General features: G+C 41.7%; 1 protein-coding gene across 4 annotated transcripts; it reads right to left on the bottom strand.

The window, feature by feature from the left end:
* Positions 1 to 1824: 1824 nt before the first annotated feature.
* Positions 1825 to 18465, bottom strand: LOC122870015 (HAUS augmin-like complex subunit 3). Of its 4 annotated transcripts, XR_006376475.1 has the most exons (11): positions 18327 to 18459; positions 11271 to 11484; positions 10667 to 10760; positions 9916 to 10296; positions 7893 to 9163; positions 6610 to 6728; positions 3809 to 4636; positions 3261 to 3430; positions 2421 to 2557; positions 1980 to 2048; positions 1825 to 1885 (listed from the first exon to the last, which is right to left on the bottom strand). XR_006376475.1 is itself a non-coding variant. In XM_044183584.1 (10 exons), the coding sequence occupies exons 2-9, from the start codon at positions 11413 to 11415 to the stop codon at positions 2900 to 2902; spliced, it is 3168 nt and encodes a 1055-aa protein (XP_044039519.1). In that variant the 5' UTR covers positions 11416 to 11484; positions 18327 to 18459; the 3' UTR covers positions 2441 to 2557; positions 2892 to 2899. The 4 variants fall into 4 exon arrangements, 3 of the variants coding, with proteins under 3 accessions (XP_044039519.1, XP_044039521.1, XP_044039520.1); XM_044183584.1 differs by lacking the exons at positions 1825 to 1885; positions 1980 to 2048 and adding an exon at positions 2892 to 3059 and having other exon boundaries at positions 2441 to 2557; XM_044183586.1 differs by lacking the exons at positions 1825 to 1885; positions 1980 to 2048; positions 2421 to 2557; ... (5 more) ...; positions 10667 to 10760; positions 11271 to 11484 and adding exons at positions 11678 to 12367; positions 13361 to 13595; positions 14410 to 14642; positions 15074 to 15283; positions 15423 to 16487 and having other exon boundaries at positions 18327 to 18465.
* Between the last annotated feature and the right edge of the window lie 8 nt (positions 18466 to 18473).

Here is an 18473-nt window from a genome sequence, read left to right as displayed (position 1 = left end):
CTGAATTTTAATAATGCAGGCTGAAAAGACAAAAGAGCATGTGAGCATGTTTGTAAGATGCAGGCTGACAGACAGGAGGGATCCTCTGCTTAGGTGTTCAGACAGGTGAACTTGACAACTCAGATAAAAAGAAATCCAACACGACACAAAAACACAAGCACACATACAGTACATAACTTTGCAGCAGTCTGCAAAAACTTCAGTGCCTCAGTATGTGTGTGTATGTTGGCAGAGGCAGACAGAGATGCTCCTGCAGCACAGCCTCTTGAAGGAAAAAGACAGACTCTCCATTCTATTAATAGAAACACGCCAAGACACCAAAAGACTCTCTCTCAACAACACCCCTGCTGGTGCCTGCAAGAGTTGTAAGTGGGTTTAAGAGTGTGTGTTGTTGAATGTCTCTATGACTGCCTGCAAAACTGATTAGGAACATGTGTGTATTCCTCAGCCTGCATGTGTCCACAACATCTGTACATCTGAGAGTAGTCTCCTGAATTGGTTTTTATCTGCTCGTAAACATGACAGGTCACCGGAGGATGCCCACCCACCACCTCACTAATCCTACCCAGAAGAAGAAAGATTTTTCTTGTGGTTCGGCAGCCACTAGAAAATGCAATCAGCTAAGAGTGATGCAGTACAAATCTGAGCTGACCCTGAACATCATACCTACACGCAGGCTGGCAAAAACCAACAAAGTTTCCAAGGAAGCCTTTCCATTAAGTTGGTTTGATAACATATAATTGATAAACCCATGGACGCTGTTACATAGGACTCCAACACATTTTCCTCTTCAAAACAAGGATTAATGTAAAGATCCTTTTAGGATTCTGGTCAGTGTCCAGTTTGCTATATACCTATGCCTATATGACTGTCAGCTAGATGTGAAGACTGATGATGACTAAGGGTTATCTCCATACACTTTCTTTCCATACATTATGCATGTATGGAAAGAAACTAACTTAAATGGAAAGAAATAACTAGACATGTATGGAGAGACCTAGATTGGTACCCCTTTGCTTTCCTGATGTAGAAAATTCTGAAACAATTTGAAAAATGTAGAAAGTCTGTGTGCTTTAAAAATAATTATACATAGAATACTGTTATGTGTTCCCCTATCACCATGAACATGAATTAATTTTAATTAATTAACACATTAATTAATAAGTTATAATAAGTGTGTTTGCAACATGTTCAGCCCTGTGCTGCTGTAGTATTTCACTAAAAAACAAGGCAGTGAAATGTAGGTAAATGAAATTACTTGCCTGTCTATCTTTAAACACACTGAGCAGAATTTGTGTATACTGCTCCTGTCCCATTGTTTTATTCTGGTCGGAAATTAACATTAGTCATGAGGCAGTGAGAGATAAGTTTGCCTACTCTGCCAGCAGCCATATGAAAAGCTGTTCTGCTCTATATATTAATAACACAAATAGGGAAACTTTAAAATACACTAGCCATTATATTCAGTGTCTGATGTTCTGCCTTACCCCCAGCAGGTCGGAAGTTCTCTTAAGAGCCTCTTTGTCCACATGGATGCGATGGCTCTCCATGGCTGAAACAACAAAAGTATTTACTGATCCACAGGACCTGATATAGTAAATCTGTCTACTACTAATAGAGGGTTATTATAACTGTAGAGACCTGATTTGAATGTTAAGTGAAAAGAACAGGGACATGTAAAACTGAATATAGGCAACTCTAATCAAGTTTCTTCAAGTTTTGAATTGATTGAATCAGAGCAATGACAACATTTTTGTAATGTAATATTGTCTCTTGAACCAAATACCAATATCTACTGAAGAAAAACAGCAAAGTGGTCCTCACCTGCCAGAACAGTGATCATGTTCAGTTCCATGTCTGAGTATAGCTCCCACAGCCCCTGGCTCTACACACACACAAAAAGTCCAGTCAGGTAATGTGTTGTGCCTATACTGTATGTACAGGTATGTGTGTGTGTGTGTGTATACACATCAACTAACCTTTAGTTTAGAGCATAGCTCCATGTTAAGCCAGTAGAGCGAATACAGACCTGAGATGATCTGAGAAACCTGAGCGAGTGCGACAGACAGACAAACGGAGAGAAAGAGAGTAGGTGGAGAGTAACATACTCAGCTTGCTTTCTGGAAGAAGATATTGTGGATTTACTTCTTCCTTGTGTTCAGGGAAGAATAGGCAGTCCAGGTACCAGAACGTAAATTACAGCCACTGTCTATTAACTATAACTAGTGATAGTTGGGTGAGGCATTGACTTGACAACCAAATGACCTGGGCTCAGACCACTGTGTCCAAGCGTCCACTGTGCTGTCCTTCAAGACACTGAAACCCTATCAGCTCCAACAATTTGTTCTGTTGGTGACCCTGACATCTTAACAGGGAATTTTCCTACTTGGATCCAGAACTTTTTGAACATTTGAACTAACCTTCTTGGTACCCAGAGCAGGTGTTGTACAGGGTCTTTTGCAATGTTTATTGAAAAGGTCCTGGTAGCAAGAGGAGGGATTTGCAGGATCCAGTAGCCACCCTGACACCTGTGGGTCCTGGATATGACACCCTGCCACTGGAGAGAGAGGACAGGTCTTTATGATTTTGAGCAGTATTCAACATGCTGTACTGTATACTGATGAGAGACAAATGAGAGATGGCAACAAAACTTTGGAGATTACAGCACATGTTGTCATTACTGAAATCCATTGTAATTAATAGAATTCAAGCTGTCTACAGCTGTTTGTAAAGGATGAAACTACAGACTTTCCTCTGTGTTGTGTTTTTGTTTTGTTGAAGAGTGTTGTATTTTTACATTGTTTGTGCTTTGGATGTTTTGGCTGACTTTGTTGACCACACTCATGCAATAAAAAAAAGTGAGACGAAACTACAAACTTTTAAACAGCCACCTTTCAATTCATGTACTTCTACGTGTGTATGTGTATGCACGTATGTGTGCTCTGCCTTGTTTCCAGCTGAGGTCTCGTCTGTAAAACTGCAGAGCTGTACGAAGCAAATCCTTGGCTTTATAGCACACCACCAGTTGAGTTCTTGATAGCACCTGTAGCAGCATATCTCTATGGAATACACACACACAGCTAAGTAATCCTGTTTTAAAACTAAATAAGTATGAAACACTAACATGAATAAGACTTTTTTGATGGATGCAAAAGCGCAAATGGACGTACTACAAACTCACACTACTACAAATTCACACTCATTATCATGTTTACTCTCACTTCTCTCTCATACAAACACATACACTTGCACACACAGACCTTGTAAAGAGCTCCTGGCTCTGGTGTGTGTGTTGCTGGGCCCATGCAGGTGTGTGCTCTAATTTTAAGTAGACCAGACTGTCGTTTGGCCCGAGCGAGTCCTCTGGTGTGCTGCAGTCGAGATTGGTCTTCATCAGTACGAGTAGGCCACACACTGGTGGAGTGAGCTTCTATATCAAGGATCAGAGAGGGAAATTAACATGAGCAAACAGTTAATGAAGCAGTAAGCCACAAGAGTAAACGGTTTACACTAATCTTATAACAACTGGGACAGATACTAGACACACAAGGCAAAGTCTTTTTCAGAGTCTTCCTTCCATTACAGATGCAAAGGGAAACTGAAACAGTAATTTTTCAATATAAATTAGCCAATCAGAACTAAGGACCTGACCTACTTTATATTGATAAATGTTACGTATGGATGTTAAGTCTCCCAATTTCATCAACCACAGAAAGTTTGTTCAGTGGTTACTTTATAAATTCTACTGTTGTTTTTTCATCTTATTTCAAGAGTGTGAAAGCTCCACCTGTCGCCCAGCTCTGCTCACCTGTTCTGGGTCTAACTGAGTTGTTCCATCTCGGGACACCAAGGTTAGCACCAGCGCCTTGGCCTTCCCTGCCTTCTCAAGCATTTGCATCTTCTCGTCTTGGTTCAGCTTCCCATAATCCTCTACTCTGGGGTCAGATGTCAAGGTTGCAGTCAGACAGCCAGCTTTGGATTGCTTTTGGAGCTCAACACCATTAGCCCCCTCATGGGATATCTTTGGCATATTTGTCCCCTGGTCAGGTCCACATTTGGCCCGCTTGTGCTTGAGTGGTTTGCATGTCAAGGTCACAGAAGATGGGGTCTGTTTGCAAGCATTCGTAGCTGATTCAAGAGACCTTTCTTTCACCTCACTCAGATGAATTGGTCGAGTTTGCTTTGGGGCATATGGGTCTTTATGTACCCCTAACACTATTCCTGTTTTATGTGAAGGACTGGCTTTAGTCTGTGGTTCTGGGGGTACAGCCGGGAGGATAGAGGTTTTGGGTCTGGCTCTCTTCAGCTCGTTGACTCCTTCTTTCCCTGTCTTTTCTTGTGAGGAATGAAGTGGCTCCCATTTTGGAGGACGCCTGGTTAGGTAGATTTTAGGAGGAGGGTGAGCATTTTGGTGCTGAAGTACTTCATGCTTCCTCTTTAAGTGGAAGGAGGGGATTAGGAGAGGATGATGTGAATGAGTTTGGGAAGTAGGTAGGTTGGTGTTTTCCAGTGATCCGCTTGCTTTTATGGCTGTTGAGGCCAAGTCCTGTACTGAGGAGTTTTGTCCAACAACAAAAGTGCTTGCTGGGGCCAGTAAAACGCTTGAGCTGCTCCCTCTGATACTTCCATTAGCAGTCTACACAACAGAAAAGGTGAACAGTGTGCAGTCAGACAGGGACAAAGGAAACAGAGAGAACAGGAGAGGCAAGAATAGATTTAGAAGGATTAATTCTGCAACATCAGAAGGCACTTGAAAACAGACTCTAACTGTGTTCGTTTTGTTACACAGAAAATCAATACATAACAGCAAATCAGAATGAATGAAGTTACATTTTCTAGTTGCACATAATTAGCTTTAACACAGAGAAGAATGCATGCCTTATAAGGTTACTCATATTCTGCATCTAGCTGGATAATACAAAATTTGTGAAAGAGACAATGAAAGCTGAGAAAGTAAACAGGTGAGCAGGTGCGTGAGCAAGAAAACTGAAGCAAAAAGGGAAGCCAAACAAACAGGAAAAAGAAAAAAGGGAGGATGTGAAGAGAGGACTGTGGCACACATTCAGCCCTCAGCACTGTGTCCCAGACAAAAACACAGACAGTGAAGACACTGTCTGTCTGACAGCCTGCCTGAAGTAGTGTCACTCACACTCAGTCGTACTTATTTATTTTTCATGAAAAAAAAAAAAAAACCCAGATTGGTTTGCCTGGTTAACAATGAATATTTGACACTAGAAAGGGTTCAATGAACGTATCTGACAGATTACATATGTAGGACATACATTATATAAGAAGTATATATGGTCTGTGCTGTTTATGTATGTAATTCAACACATAATATGTCACCCAGTGAGAATTGTACTGCATGAGGTACTGTGAGAGGTGCAAGGGGTCAAAATAAATAATAAACATGGCTTAACTTGATAGAAAAGCATGTAATTACCAAAATGTAAGATGCGAGGTTGTCACCCAACAAAAATCTTATCACCCAATAGGCCAGTGGAGAAGTGGGAGGATGAGAAAAAAGGTGAGGCATTAAAAAAGGTGCGAAATAAGATGGACAGAAATTTGAGTCCCATCTCCCAAAGTACACCCTCCCCTCCCTGTAACCTTCCCAGCATCTTAAAAACATCTCCATTATTAATACCGTAACTCCCATTTCTATTTATGCAAAAGCACTGAGTGTGAGCATGTGTACTTGTGTTCTTTGAAATCTAGGTAAAAGATGTGAAGTTTGGTATTCTGAGGATTTTCAGACTATGTGTGGGTTTGTGTATGCACACAATTCTATATGGTTGTCAGCAGAGGGCTCGGTATGTAGGATTTCCAGTGATTCAGCTCCCTGAGGAGAGTCTTCCTCATTTCCCTGTAAACACAACCCGTTTTCCTGCTGACAAAGTCATGAACCCCCCTAGGGTGCTGTGCTACAAAATATAGATAGAAAACCAAGGCAGGCCATGGCCCGTAGCCCAGTACTGGGTGCAGGAGAGTGTAAGAGAATGAATGAGGGGAGAGAAAGAGAAAGGACTGGTGTGTTTGCTGCTGATTGTAGCAATACAATGAAGTCCTGCACCTCTTTCTCTCTTCTTCTCCTCCATCTTTCAGCCTCTCCCACTTTTCTCCCCTTCAGTTCTCTCACTGCATCCTTTCTCTATCGCTCTCCCACACCATCCTTCCACCTCTCCACCTCCCTTTATACTTTCTCTTTGCTTCTCTCTCTCTCCTTTCTGCAATATGTATCGTGGACTACTTTGTCAGGCCTTTTTTTTTTTACTTTACGACTCATTGGGGCGCTATCACTTGTCAGCATGCTGCAATACTGCCTACGGCACCAGGTTTCACACAAGCTAGATTGATTTCTATGCACATCGGGGAAATAGAAGCCTAATCCTTTTGAAAGCAGCTATTCAAATTTCAGGACCTTTTGGTGTGTTGCTGCTGTATACACCGTTGCCTTTGCCTACAGGGATTACGGAGGTAGAGTGGGAGACAGACAATTACAGAGGAAAATAAAGACACATCAGTATTTCCGTATAAAAAGAAATAAACAAATCTCAGCAAGTGAGACACTTTTCCCCCAATTAAAGTGTGTAAGCAAAGTAGACTCACTTGTACATTGTTAGGGTGCTGGTGGTTCCCATGGAGACAGGGAGCTCTGAACCCTGACCTTTTTGCCCTGCAGTCCTGGGACAATGTTGGCATGGAACAACTTTCTGTACCTGAGTCCTCTAGAAGGGTGGAGATAAGAGCATTTCTATCAGATCATCACTTTTCAGACACATCCTCAATCAATGAACCCACGCTGTTATGTAAGCATGTTTGAGTAAGCATGTATGGGCGCTTACGCAGTGTGTGCGTGTGTGTCAGGACAAGGTCAGCCAAAGCTAGAAATCCTGGCTAAGATCAAACTGACATTTTGTTTCAACACACTTGTTTGCGTGTGTGTTGAGTGTGTGCTTGTAGATGTGTATGCGTGTGTGAGTTGACTCAGCATTGTCTCAGCAGCTGAGACTCAAGCTCCCTTCCTGCGGGTGTAATGTGAGCAGGCACACAACATCCCTCATCAGTGCTGAGTCGCCTCAGCACTGCTCTGTCATCGCCGCCACTTTGATAAAAGAAAGATGGCAGAAAGCCACCGGCAAGAGTTTGACACAACTTAAAATGCTTTAGCACCCCCTAGTACTGTTTTTCCAAAAATAAATGAATTACATTTATGTCCTGCGAAGAACACAGGCACTTGGTCAAGCAGTTTATTTGTATTTCAACTACAAATGAAGTCTCAAATTTTAAATTATTGCTTCCTGTGAGAATTGAGTGTAGCTTTATAGACCTTTATGTTGTAGTATTTCTGGTTCCATATTCAGAATCTGAAACGCCACAGACCCCTCCTCATTAATGTAATACAGCCCCAGTACTCTGGCTTTGACAACAGGAATAGCATTTGTCATTCTTTGAGTCTCTCCCCCCTTTAAATAGGTAGCATTACTATTGTTTAGCAAAAATTGTTTAAAGAGACCCAATGGCTTAGTGAATTCTTAGAGTGGTTAGCTGATGACAAAAATTGATAGTTATGTATTGTTGGAGTGCATTTACTCCTGCAGTTGGTTAAAGTATGTACATAGAAAAGTATTCTAGCACTCTCTAGTGGTAAATGCTGTAAACGGCATATTTGTTGACAGTTCAGTCACAGTGGGGTGAGAATGGATAGACATAAAATGAGCATCAAGTGTAGTCACCACCAAATTTAAACTGAAGGTATATCTGTTTCCTGGCTTGTCGGTAATTCAATCAAATGAGAACAAATATTGTGTAAATGTAAAACTTCAAGTTGGCCACTGTAAAGAAACCAAGACGATATGGCACAGTATTCTTACAAATCATCACGCACTTACCTGTAGATGTACTCTCATCCTCACTGTCCACAGGTGGCATCACTGACTCATCTTTGTCTTTGCTCCTCCCTCCTGGCTCAGTGTCTCTTCCAGGTAACTCACTGACTTCTCTATAATGTGTCTCACATTCCCTCTCTCTTAGTTGGACAGAACAATGGTGCTGTTCTGTCTCCATCTTATTTTCAGTGCTTGTACCAACATCTGCCTTTGTCCTGCTCTCCGTTTCCACTTCCAACCTGACCTCCATCACATCTATTCTTTCCTCTGTGGTTCTTTCCAGGTTATCAGCAGTGTTGTCACCCAGGACAAATTTGGTCTCACACTGCACCTGTGGATTTTCTGTGTGCTTCTCTCCTGTCTCATTCAGAGCCTGACCCATGTCCTGAGTGTTTTCAGCTTGGTAGTGACTCACCTTAGAGTCTCTCCTTTCTAAAGATATTGAGATCTTTTTTGGACTGTCAGTATTACATCCCACTGATATCTCTTTAGTCTTAATGCCAGGCGGATGTTCAACTTCTTTGATTTCAGGTGTATCAAAGTCATTCTCTTCTCTCTCCCAAAGATTTTCTCCTTCAGTATCACAGTCAAAGATTCTGTCCATGATACTTGTTGTAGCTAACAAGTTCAAATTCCTCTCTAAACTAGTGTTTTTATTGGTTCCCAAAAGCTGAGTTCCTCCCATTTCATTGGCTGATCCTTTCTCATTTAGCAGTGTTGCATTCCTATGTTCTTTCTCTTTCCACGTAACTCCATTTACTACATCCTGCATTTCACGCTCAATGTTTGACATTTGTCGTGTACGTGCCTCAGTCATATTTTCTGAATCCACTATCAGCTCCACCCCTTTGTCCCCAACTAGATTTCTCATCGGCTTGGGTGAATGTGCATCACAGCCTGTCTCCTGTCTTGTTACACAGCCACTGGGAAGAACATGTATCCGTCCAGTTTTGATTGTTTCAGGCTCTGGTTGCTGAAATAGTGGGCCTCCATCTTCTCCTCCACTAGTGGCCTCTTCAGTGGAGTTGGACAGAGGTAGCTTCCATTTTGCTTGACTATCTTCTAGCTCATTTCTGGGGATGTTCCAGCTCCCCGATGTGTTGTTATTTGTCTCTTCACTTATTTTAAAACAGGATGACACTGGGTGACAAGCCAATGAAGGCTCCTCTATATGGGTATTAGGCTGTTCTGTTGTGGGGGACAATACATCATCGGGAGCTTCGTTGTCTGGAAGAAGATTATGGATGAAAGAGGGCCTGATTTCTTCAGTGAAGCTATGAATGAAAAGAGTATGCTTATTTTATAACACATACTTTTCATTAACAAAACCAGCAACAGAAGATCAATTCATGCTAAACTTCAGATTTCTTTCCTTTGTGTTAACCAAGGTTATATATCACGGTGTAGTCCCTCATTCGTCCAGGAGTGTTCTATCGTAGAAAAGGTTTCAGTCGTAGTCATCTGGACACTGTTTTCAGAATCAAGACGTTTCGGCTCCCATCCGGAAGTCATTCTCAATTGTGAAAAAAATGGGACGGGAATTGGAAATTTAAGCTACTCTGAGTTACATAAGCCCTGCCCTCAGGAAGGAACCTGCCTGAGTATCTGTTAATAGCTAGTTTCACCTGAAACTGACCTAATAGTTTCAAGATGGCCCAGTAATCAGTAATCAGGCCTATTGTTTTCTGGCTGCATCTACTTCATCACTGTTAAGTGCCTGATTAGCATAGCTTAAATTTCCAGTTCCCGTCCAATTTTTTTCACAATTGAGAATGACTTCCGGATGGGAGCCGAAACGTCTTGATTCTGAAAACAGTGTCCAGATGACTACGACTGAATCCTTTTCTACCAAGGTTATATAAGTATCTTAAAGGGAAAATGTCAAAGCAGCAAAATGTTCTCTTTAACCCCTGAACATTTCTGAATACATCAAATACTCTCAAGCGTGTTATATGCATACATACATTAACACACTTAACAATGATAACAACCATAAAATACTATCCCCATTTCCCTTGCTACCTACTTTCTCCACGGTGTAGCTTGACGTTCACAAAGACTCTCGGGTATTTGGAGGGACGGGGTGTATCTGTCTCTATGGGAGAACGATGCTGCTGTCTCAGAAACCTCATGCTGAGTGAATGACTGAGCCTGGCTGGTCTGGTAAGCAGGGGGTTCGGAGTAGTTTCTGTGGGAATAAATCTGTGAGTACTGATAATAGGCTTCAGTCTGAGACGCCTGTCTTTGGAGTGAGGAATCCCAGCAGGAGGAGGAACAGGAGGAGGCCTGGGACGACAGGGAGCAGTCTGGTGTCTGCGAGAACTGATAGCAGGCCGAGGTTTGAGAGCTCTGCCACTGGTTGGTGGAGTCATGGTAAGAGGACGACACCTGGGGTCTGGACCATGTTCTGAACCATAACATTGGCAAAAGGGTTTTCATTTACTGTTTTACACTTGCATTAAATACATTAAGGATTAGAATATATTATTGCATGAGTAAAATCATGCCTCAGTTATAAAGTTATAAACATTAAATATTACAGAACAGTCCAACCCACAATTACATCTACTATGGTTCAAATACTAATAGTTATACTCATGTATAGTATTCAACTGCTGGCGATTACTGTCATTGTGTAGGACAAGATGTTTCTGCACCAATCTCCTCAAGTAAGTAATGTCATTGTGACTGTAGAAATAAGATATTAAAAAATGGATACTCTAATCATAAGTGCATGTTTTCATATCTGTGCATAGCTTCTAGTTAATCTGTCTTACCGGACTGTGTCTCCATCTTTGCTCTCCTCCTGACTCATGCTCCAACTACTCTGAGCCAAAGGCTCCCTCTGGCTGCCATAACACCTCTGCACTACTATATACACAGCAAGGGAGAAAACCGTAAACTCTCTGGGAACAACTGAGAAACTACATTTATAAAAGTATTAAATAACTTATATACAATGCCTAATTGAGCAGCAAAAATGTCAATTCTACATCACGTCTCGTTTTACACTTTATACATGAACTACATGGCCACAAAGTGAAGTGGCAAATTTTCTAATACACACGATTTAATGCCAAAGAAACTAGGCTTGATAATTATTAATTTATTAAGTGGGCACGTTCCTTCAAAGGTTTTTTGTTGAATTACTGAACTCCAAAATAACATACAGTATCCTTTAATACTCAACACTTGTTGCCAGTATTTTACAATCATCCCAAATGTTACTTAGTTAAGCCTGTTCAGCAGTTTGGAAACAAATGTTATGCACATCAATTAAGCAAATCAGTTCACTTGTGGCTTCACGTGAGATCCCTGATTTATTTATTTTTTTTGTCATAATATACTGCAACACAGTTAAGTAAGATTTTCTATGCTTACTTCCTGACTGACTTTGCCTGTTATTGTAGGAGTAGTTGTGGTTACGCCTGGCTGCATGTAGACTGCCGGCCCGCAGTACAGCCAGGATCTTCTGGGCCGCCTGGGACAGAGGTCCTGAGTACAACCTGCTGCTAGACTGCTCCATCTCCTCCCTGTCAGAATGCCTGAATACTCTCTCTACCTGAGGCTCTTTGACTCTTCAACTGCCAATGCCCTAAACATGACAAAGGGGAGAGTTAGGTCAGTTACACATAGACCTGGTTTACATTGGCACCCCCAAAGCACATCCAACAATGTGCAAAAACCTATTGACAAGGGTCTTTTGCACAGCATACTATACCAAGTATTCTGCTATGCCTCCAGAAATGACTTCAATAACCTTAAATTAAAAAAAACTGTCACCTCCATAAAGATAACATATTACTTTATTAATCAGATGACTTAAGACAAAGAGGAAACAAGGACATTTTAGAACATCACGAGAGAACAAAACACTAAATTTAAAAGTTATTCTGATTAGTTTATGTAAAAATAGTTTGAAATAAACACTCCAATGAATCCCAATCATTATATAAGCTGCACTGCTCTTATACAACCACACTTTTTCCCAAGTTGAGTGTTGTCCCAAAGATGAGTCAATGAAGACCCAAGGGATTGATCTCTGTCTCCTGCACAAACCAAAAAGGTGAAGGTCCAGACTTTGATTAGGATCACACTTTGTACCAGGGAAGGGCTTGCTTAGTAAACCTCTGCCACTGAAAGCACAGAGTGTACTCATTAGATATCTTCAAACTAGATAACACAAGTCAACTCCCTTAGCACAGAGATTGAACGTTGAGGTAGAGCGCTCCTCATTCATTCTGGCAGGTTTTACTGCTGCCCTCTCTTGCAGCCATTTTGCCCTCCAGATCTTCCACTATTTTCTGCAGTAGCCGTGCATCCAAGTGGAAGTAGATGTATAATTCCCTCTCCCGCCTGAGGAGGGCATTGCGCTCCAGCTGAGAACGCTTGGCTTTAACCTCCCCCATAATTTCTTGCATTACATGCTGCAAACTCTGCAGCTGAGACTCTGCTTCCACAAGCTTCGCCGTCAGCTCCTGTAGAGACAAAGGAAGAGGAATGAGAAATAAACAAAGAATTAAATAGTAACAGGCTAGGTGAGCACATATTTGAACCTATTGTATGAGGTACCTGAACTGCTTAATAGCCAGCTTTAATTATCATAAACATCAACCATAACTAGTTATGCAAATGCAGTAATTTATCAAGATGAGTAATGGAGATACAGACAAAATGTGTCAATTTAAAGAAAACCTAGAAGTTAAATCATTAAGGAGGCATAGCTGTTCTTCACTTACTGAACACATAAATATGCCACCGCACAAACAGAGTGATAGAGACACAGATGCCGAAAAAATTACAGCATACTGTCACATATGCTATCCACATTGTGGCATGACAAAATGAGCAAAATTCTATGTAAATTTCAATGTGCTGATTTACCAAAGGATGTGAACAATTATAGTTGAATAGTTGACACTGACAACTCTTCAGTTAACAATTATTTTCGCTATTTTCTTTAATTGGTTAGTCTATAAAAAGTAAAACTTGTCCATCACAATTTCCCAGAGCCCAAAGAGACATCTACAAATGGCTTGAAACTTGAAAGCTATTCACTCAAAACTGTTGAGATGTTGAGTAAAAAAATATGAATATTCTCAAGCCAGCAGACAAATACACACAACACTGTTCCTGATACTAAAGCTTGTGTCATGCAGCAAAGCAGTTCCTCCTGGGAGCCATTTATCACACAGTGCTTTTATACCCAACACGTGTGTCTTTTTATTAAGTACCTGACATTGTGATATATGTGAACAATGTGCAAAAAAACCCCAAAACATAATGGGCTACCAGCTTCCCTCACCAAGAGTGACGAGTAATTTAAAAATCAACTGACTCACATTAAGGATTGCATCTGAAAGGCTCTCTATATGGTTGACCAAGATGACTGTGCATAAAATAAAAGGAAACAAACCCACCTGTGCATTGGGGCAGAGCAGCTGCTGGTCAGTGATGGCCATCGGACGTACCTGCGGCCCTAAGACCAGCTGCTGGAGCTCTGTGTACATTGCCCTGTGGAGCGCCTCACAGTCGCCATAAAGACGAGCAGCTGTGTAGTACTGCTCACGGCCAGCACTAGCTAGAGCATCTCGGGTCACTCTGAGGTTGCCTGCGAGGTCACAAGCAGCCTGGTCCAATGCTTCATATGTCCGAAAAGGCTCTGATCGACTGTGGTCTGAATTATGGTCAAGGATCTGGAGCAGTCTGAGGAAATAGTTGCATACAACAATGAATTAAATTCCAAAGTGAGACAGCATGCATTTAAAGAAGGACACAGAGCAGCCTACATGGCATCACAGTATTGCAGAGGAGGTGAGTGAATAATTCTGGTTTAGGTCTGCAAACATTCCCATGCCACCTTACACAGTGAATGAGTATAGTAAATGTACGAGTTAATCAGCTGAGTTACATTGTGTTACATTCTGTCGTTTTACTTACTTATCCCTTGTCATAATGATTAGAAGGACAAATTATATAAAATATTAGAATTCTTTAAAAGGTAAACTATTATAACAAGTTTGACATTTGTAACATAAATGCTTCTAAAATGCTGACATTAAAAGAATCATTTATCATCATCATTTTAGAAAAACTAACAGTTTTAGCTCTAAAACAGGTCTGTAGTAGAGGGTGATAAGGGAGTGGATTTTCACTCCTGTCCCATCCCACTCCCACAAAAATACTCTTGTCCCGTCCCAATCCCATGACAGTTTAAAAAAAATCCTGTTCCGTCCCAAAGCCAGGGGAATGACTCCCGTCCCATTACGCTCCCGATAAAAATAATAATAATCAGAAAATTGCATTTTTTTCATATTAGAACTGCATATTTATATATAAAAACGGACCTATGATTCCCAGTCCTGCCCGCTCCCATTTGTGTTTTTTTTTCCTGTCCCGTCCCAGTCCTGTGATGAATAGTGAAATTGACTCCCATCCCATGGGAATCCCGTGACCCACAGGATTCCTGAAAAAAATGTCAGCCTCTAGTCTGTATTACATACAGATCGAGTCTTCTTACCTGCTGAAGGCTGCATCCTTGCAGCTGATGATAGGGTTGGGCCTGGGGTTGATAGCCAGATCAGGGTGTGCCAGGGACTCGATTCTGAGGGTTGCCGCTTCACCTTCCTTTACCAGTCTGCTGTTTACTTCTCCCAGCTGCTTAAGACACATCCTCCACCCCCTTAACTCCATCTCCTGAGCCAGGAGCACCAGGTCAAAGGACGCCTTTTGGCGGAGAAGGTAGTCACGTACCTAGGAGGAAAGATTTACATTTCATTTTACTATGGTTGTTGATCCTCATTTCCACATTGTCTTGCAATGACAGTTCCATGTCTTAAGCATGATTCTGCATATGGCACATGATCGACAAAGGTATCAAAACCATGACTTTTATCTGTGATTAATTCTTGATTTGTTAGATCTATTCAGTACGGTCATTCTTAAACAGAAGGATACAGGTATAACATTCTTATGTTTGCAAGAACCATGTATCTCACTGAAATGTTTTAGAACAAGACATTTGCAGGGCTCCAGGGTGCACCAGTGCCACCAATGTAAAAAAATTAGTCTGGAGCCCTGATTTGAATTCTCAGTAGCTTAATCAGAGTTGACCTATTACCTGTCTGCAAAGACATGTTTTTACAGAAAAACGCAGGGTGAAATGGGTGATATCATCAACTAACCTGTTCCTGCCTGGAGGTGTAGTAGTCCTGCCTTGCCACCTGCAGAGCCAAGTCTCCTCTCACTACCGGCACATTAAGCAGCCTGGCTGACTCCCTAAGGGCAGCAGGTACTGGTCCATGGAGCAGAGCCTCCAGCTCAGCCTCAACCACCTGCAGCTCCTTTTTGGACACAACCTCACGGACATGCAGGGAGGAGGAGGTGGAAATGCTCTGGTAGAGTGAAGAGGTAGATAAGAAGGAGAGCTTGAGAAAGGAAGCCAGAACAGCAATAATTGAAGTGAACACACTATGAGAATGGCTATACTGTTTGCAGAAGACAAAAAAAATACACCACATATGTCTGCTTTACCTTGGTATGGGAGGACTTCTCAGAGAGCCAGTCCAGTCCAGCCATGACACTCTTCTCCTCTGCCATGGCCTGCATCAGTTGGTGCTGGGCCACAATATGAGACCACTGAAGTCTGGCCATCTCTGTCCTCCTGCGCTCCACCACCCGCTCCTCCTTCTCTCTCCCCTCACGCTCATTCTCTTCCTCTTCTCTGTCTTCACAAGAACTGAGGTCAAGAACCTGGAAGCGCTCAGAGCAAGAAGTCTGAACAATGTCAGAGATGCCCTGGAAGAAATGCTTCTGAGTGAGCGCAGTTAGTGTTTTAGTGTTGAGCTCCTCCTGATGCAGGTAGGGATCCAAGGACAGCTGAGAGAGGAGAACAGTGGGGCTTTTGGAGGTCGAAGGGTTTGACAGGGTCACAGGTTCTCCTTTTCCTTTTTGCTTGGCTTCTGGCTGAAGTAGGAGATATGAAGCAAGCTTGCTCACCTCATCTGTTAGGTTTTGTAATAGAGCGTTGGTGTCAGCATTCTCAGCTCCAATGGAAGCACTGGCCTCCTTTAGCTTACACGCAGCGCTCTCCAGCTCTGCAGTAAGTCGTAGGTCAACATCCGCACGGGAGGTGGCCACAACCTGCAACCTGTTATAGCGTCGCTGCTTCAGCTCTTTCTCTTTACGCAGTGCCTGGAGCTCTGCCTCCAAGTCCTCTATGGCCACATCCCCCTCTGCTGCAAACACGGACGATGAAGAAGAAGAAGAGGGCCCTAAGATGTTTGCACTGCTCCCATCTGAAGGTCCAATGGTTTTCAGGACCTCGCCCAAGGCTGCTTCATCCAGAAATGGTTTGCCGGACTTCCGTAGCTCCCGAAAAGCACGCGCCTCCTCCGTGGTGAGAACATTGCTCCGGTTGAGGGTCCGACATACAAAGCGCAAGAAGTGAAGGTTCTCCGGGGCGCAGTCAAACAGCCAGTCGAACTCAGAGGCCTTCAGTGATGATGCACCAGGATAACCTAGACGGCCCAAGGCCTCCACAAACTGGCCACCGTCTAACATGGTGGTTCAGCACACTGAGCCCCCTTTGTTATTGTGCTAGTCCATCACACAGAAGCACAATGTGGATTACGGAGGATTAGGTGAAGACCAATGCAAAGAGAGTGAGAGTATATATATTGCAAAGCATATTAATGATCTTTTAAGACTAGGGATGTCCTGAGTTGATTTGCATGATTTGGATCATGGATAATCCAGCCATTCAAAAATCTTATCAGCTACATAAAGCCTGATCCACATCTGCTTTTTGTTTGTTTCAGGTAATCCAGCTATTAAAAACACCCCATTGCACTTAAAACACTGGAACCATTTCCTAACACGCAACATTGAACAGTGAACTACAAAGCACACAAAATAAATAGTAAATAGTAAGTAAATAGTAGCAGTTAAAGTTAATATGTCAGAGCACATTGGCACTTATTATTTTCTGTAAGGCTATAATGTTCTGTTTTTGTAGACACTGTTTTAAAGAGAAACTGTTTTATGGTAATTTTTGAAGTTGTTGAATTGTACTGTGTTATCCTGAGATGTGTTTCTAATATATTGTCCTCCCCATTTATACCTGTGAGGGTAGACTAAATATTAGAAAACACCACTCAGTATAAAGAAACACAATTCAACAGCACCAAAAACAACAGCCACCAACATGACCAAAGTTGAATCGACTCCTCTCTAAAACAGTTTCACAAACTGAATCTGAACATTATAACCTTCATCAAAGTAAGATTTATTGCAGGCTTGTTAAATTAGACAGGATTAGTTTTAGTCCAAATATTCCTGCCACAACAGCTCAAACCCCTTTCTCCATGCATATTCCACAAAACACTACAGGAAGTACACATACCATTACAGGAAACCATTAAAGAAAATGTGTGATGTAGGTTATACTTATACTTAATATATATACTTAATACAGAGCTACTGAGCTGTCAATAATGTCGAAATTACAGCACTAATTATATTGTGAGATTGTAGACTAAGTAGTTATATAGTGTAGGAAAAAACAGATCAGGATATCGCTCCTTAAGAAAAAAAAACACAGTAATATTGAGTAATATATTCTCTTAAAGTCATTAATAATAGGTAACAGTTATCGTTATGGTGGATAAACAGGGCAGGCTGAATACTGGGTTTCCATGGGAATGCTACCCAACCCATCTTTTGGCACATTTTACTGTGCATCTAGATAACTGTTAATTTCAACCAGCATGAATAAGCAGTTAGCGTAAGTAAGTAAGCTTATTGTATAGCAAAGTAAACAGCCGTTAAGACCAAGAATAGACTTAACTAACGTGATGTTACAATGACGTTATTATAACGATATCTAACTAATTTAGTCTCTTCTCACAATATCACTATCACAGCGATGTATGTTTCAGCTCCAACTAAAAAGACACCAGCTATTAAATTTAATCTTTATCACAAGTAACGTTACAGTAACATTAGCTACAGACGCCTCCGACTCTTGATCATTAACGTTAAGTTAGCTGACTAACGTTAGTTACGCCGCAATCGAAAACGTCTCTACATTTCTAACAACATTAAACACTTGTCAGTGTTTTCGCAAATAAAGTGGAATACACTAATTATAACTGAGATGTAACTAGGCTGAAAAGGGACACATATTAGCTTCTGTCATCTGGTAAAGGTATCGTAACTCTGTGCCCTCTTGTGTTTAGCAAAAAGCTCGCTGACAACAGCTAAATTAGCTAGCTTAAGTAAACAGTTAGTGTACGCTAGCCACTAAATAGATATAAAGTATAGCTAGCCTACTAACTACCATGGCTCTTGTCAGTCGTGTCGAAAGCAATGTGTTTTGTGTGCTATCTTACCAACAAAAAGTCTAATTTGTAAACAAACTGTCACTCCATTACTTACAATTGTATTCAGGAACTCCGTTTTGTTAGCATCCCGTCCTACCTAGCAAAGTTATCTGCTCGCGCCAAACATCCAAAATGACCGCACGTCTTCACGCACGGACAACGTGACGTTCTCCGTCATACATTGGAGCCTGCGTTGAACTTC

This window comes from Siniperca chuatsi, linkage group LG22 (genome assembly GCF_020085105.1).
Source record: "Siniperca chuatsi isolate FFG_IHB_CAS linkage group LG22, ASM2008510v1, whole genome shotgun sequence".
Lineage (NCBI taxonomy): Eukaryota > Metazoa > Chordata > Actinopteri > Centrarchiformes > Sinipercidae > Siniperca > Siniperca chuatsi.
The sequence above is the reverse complement of the archived record's forward strand: the minus strand, read 5'-3'. Positions and strand labels throughout refer to the sequence as shown.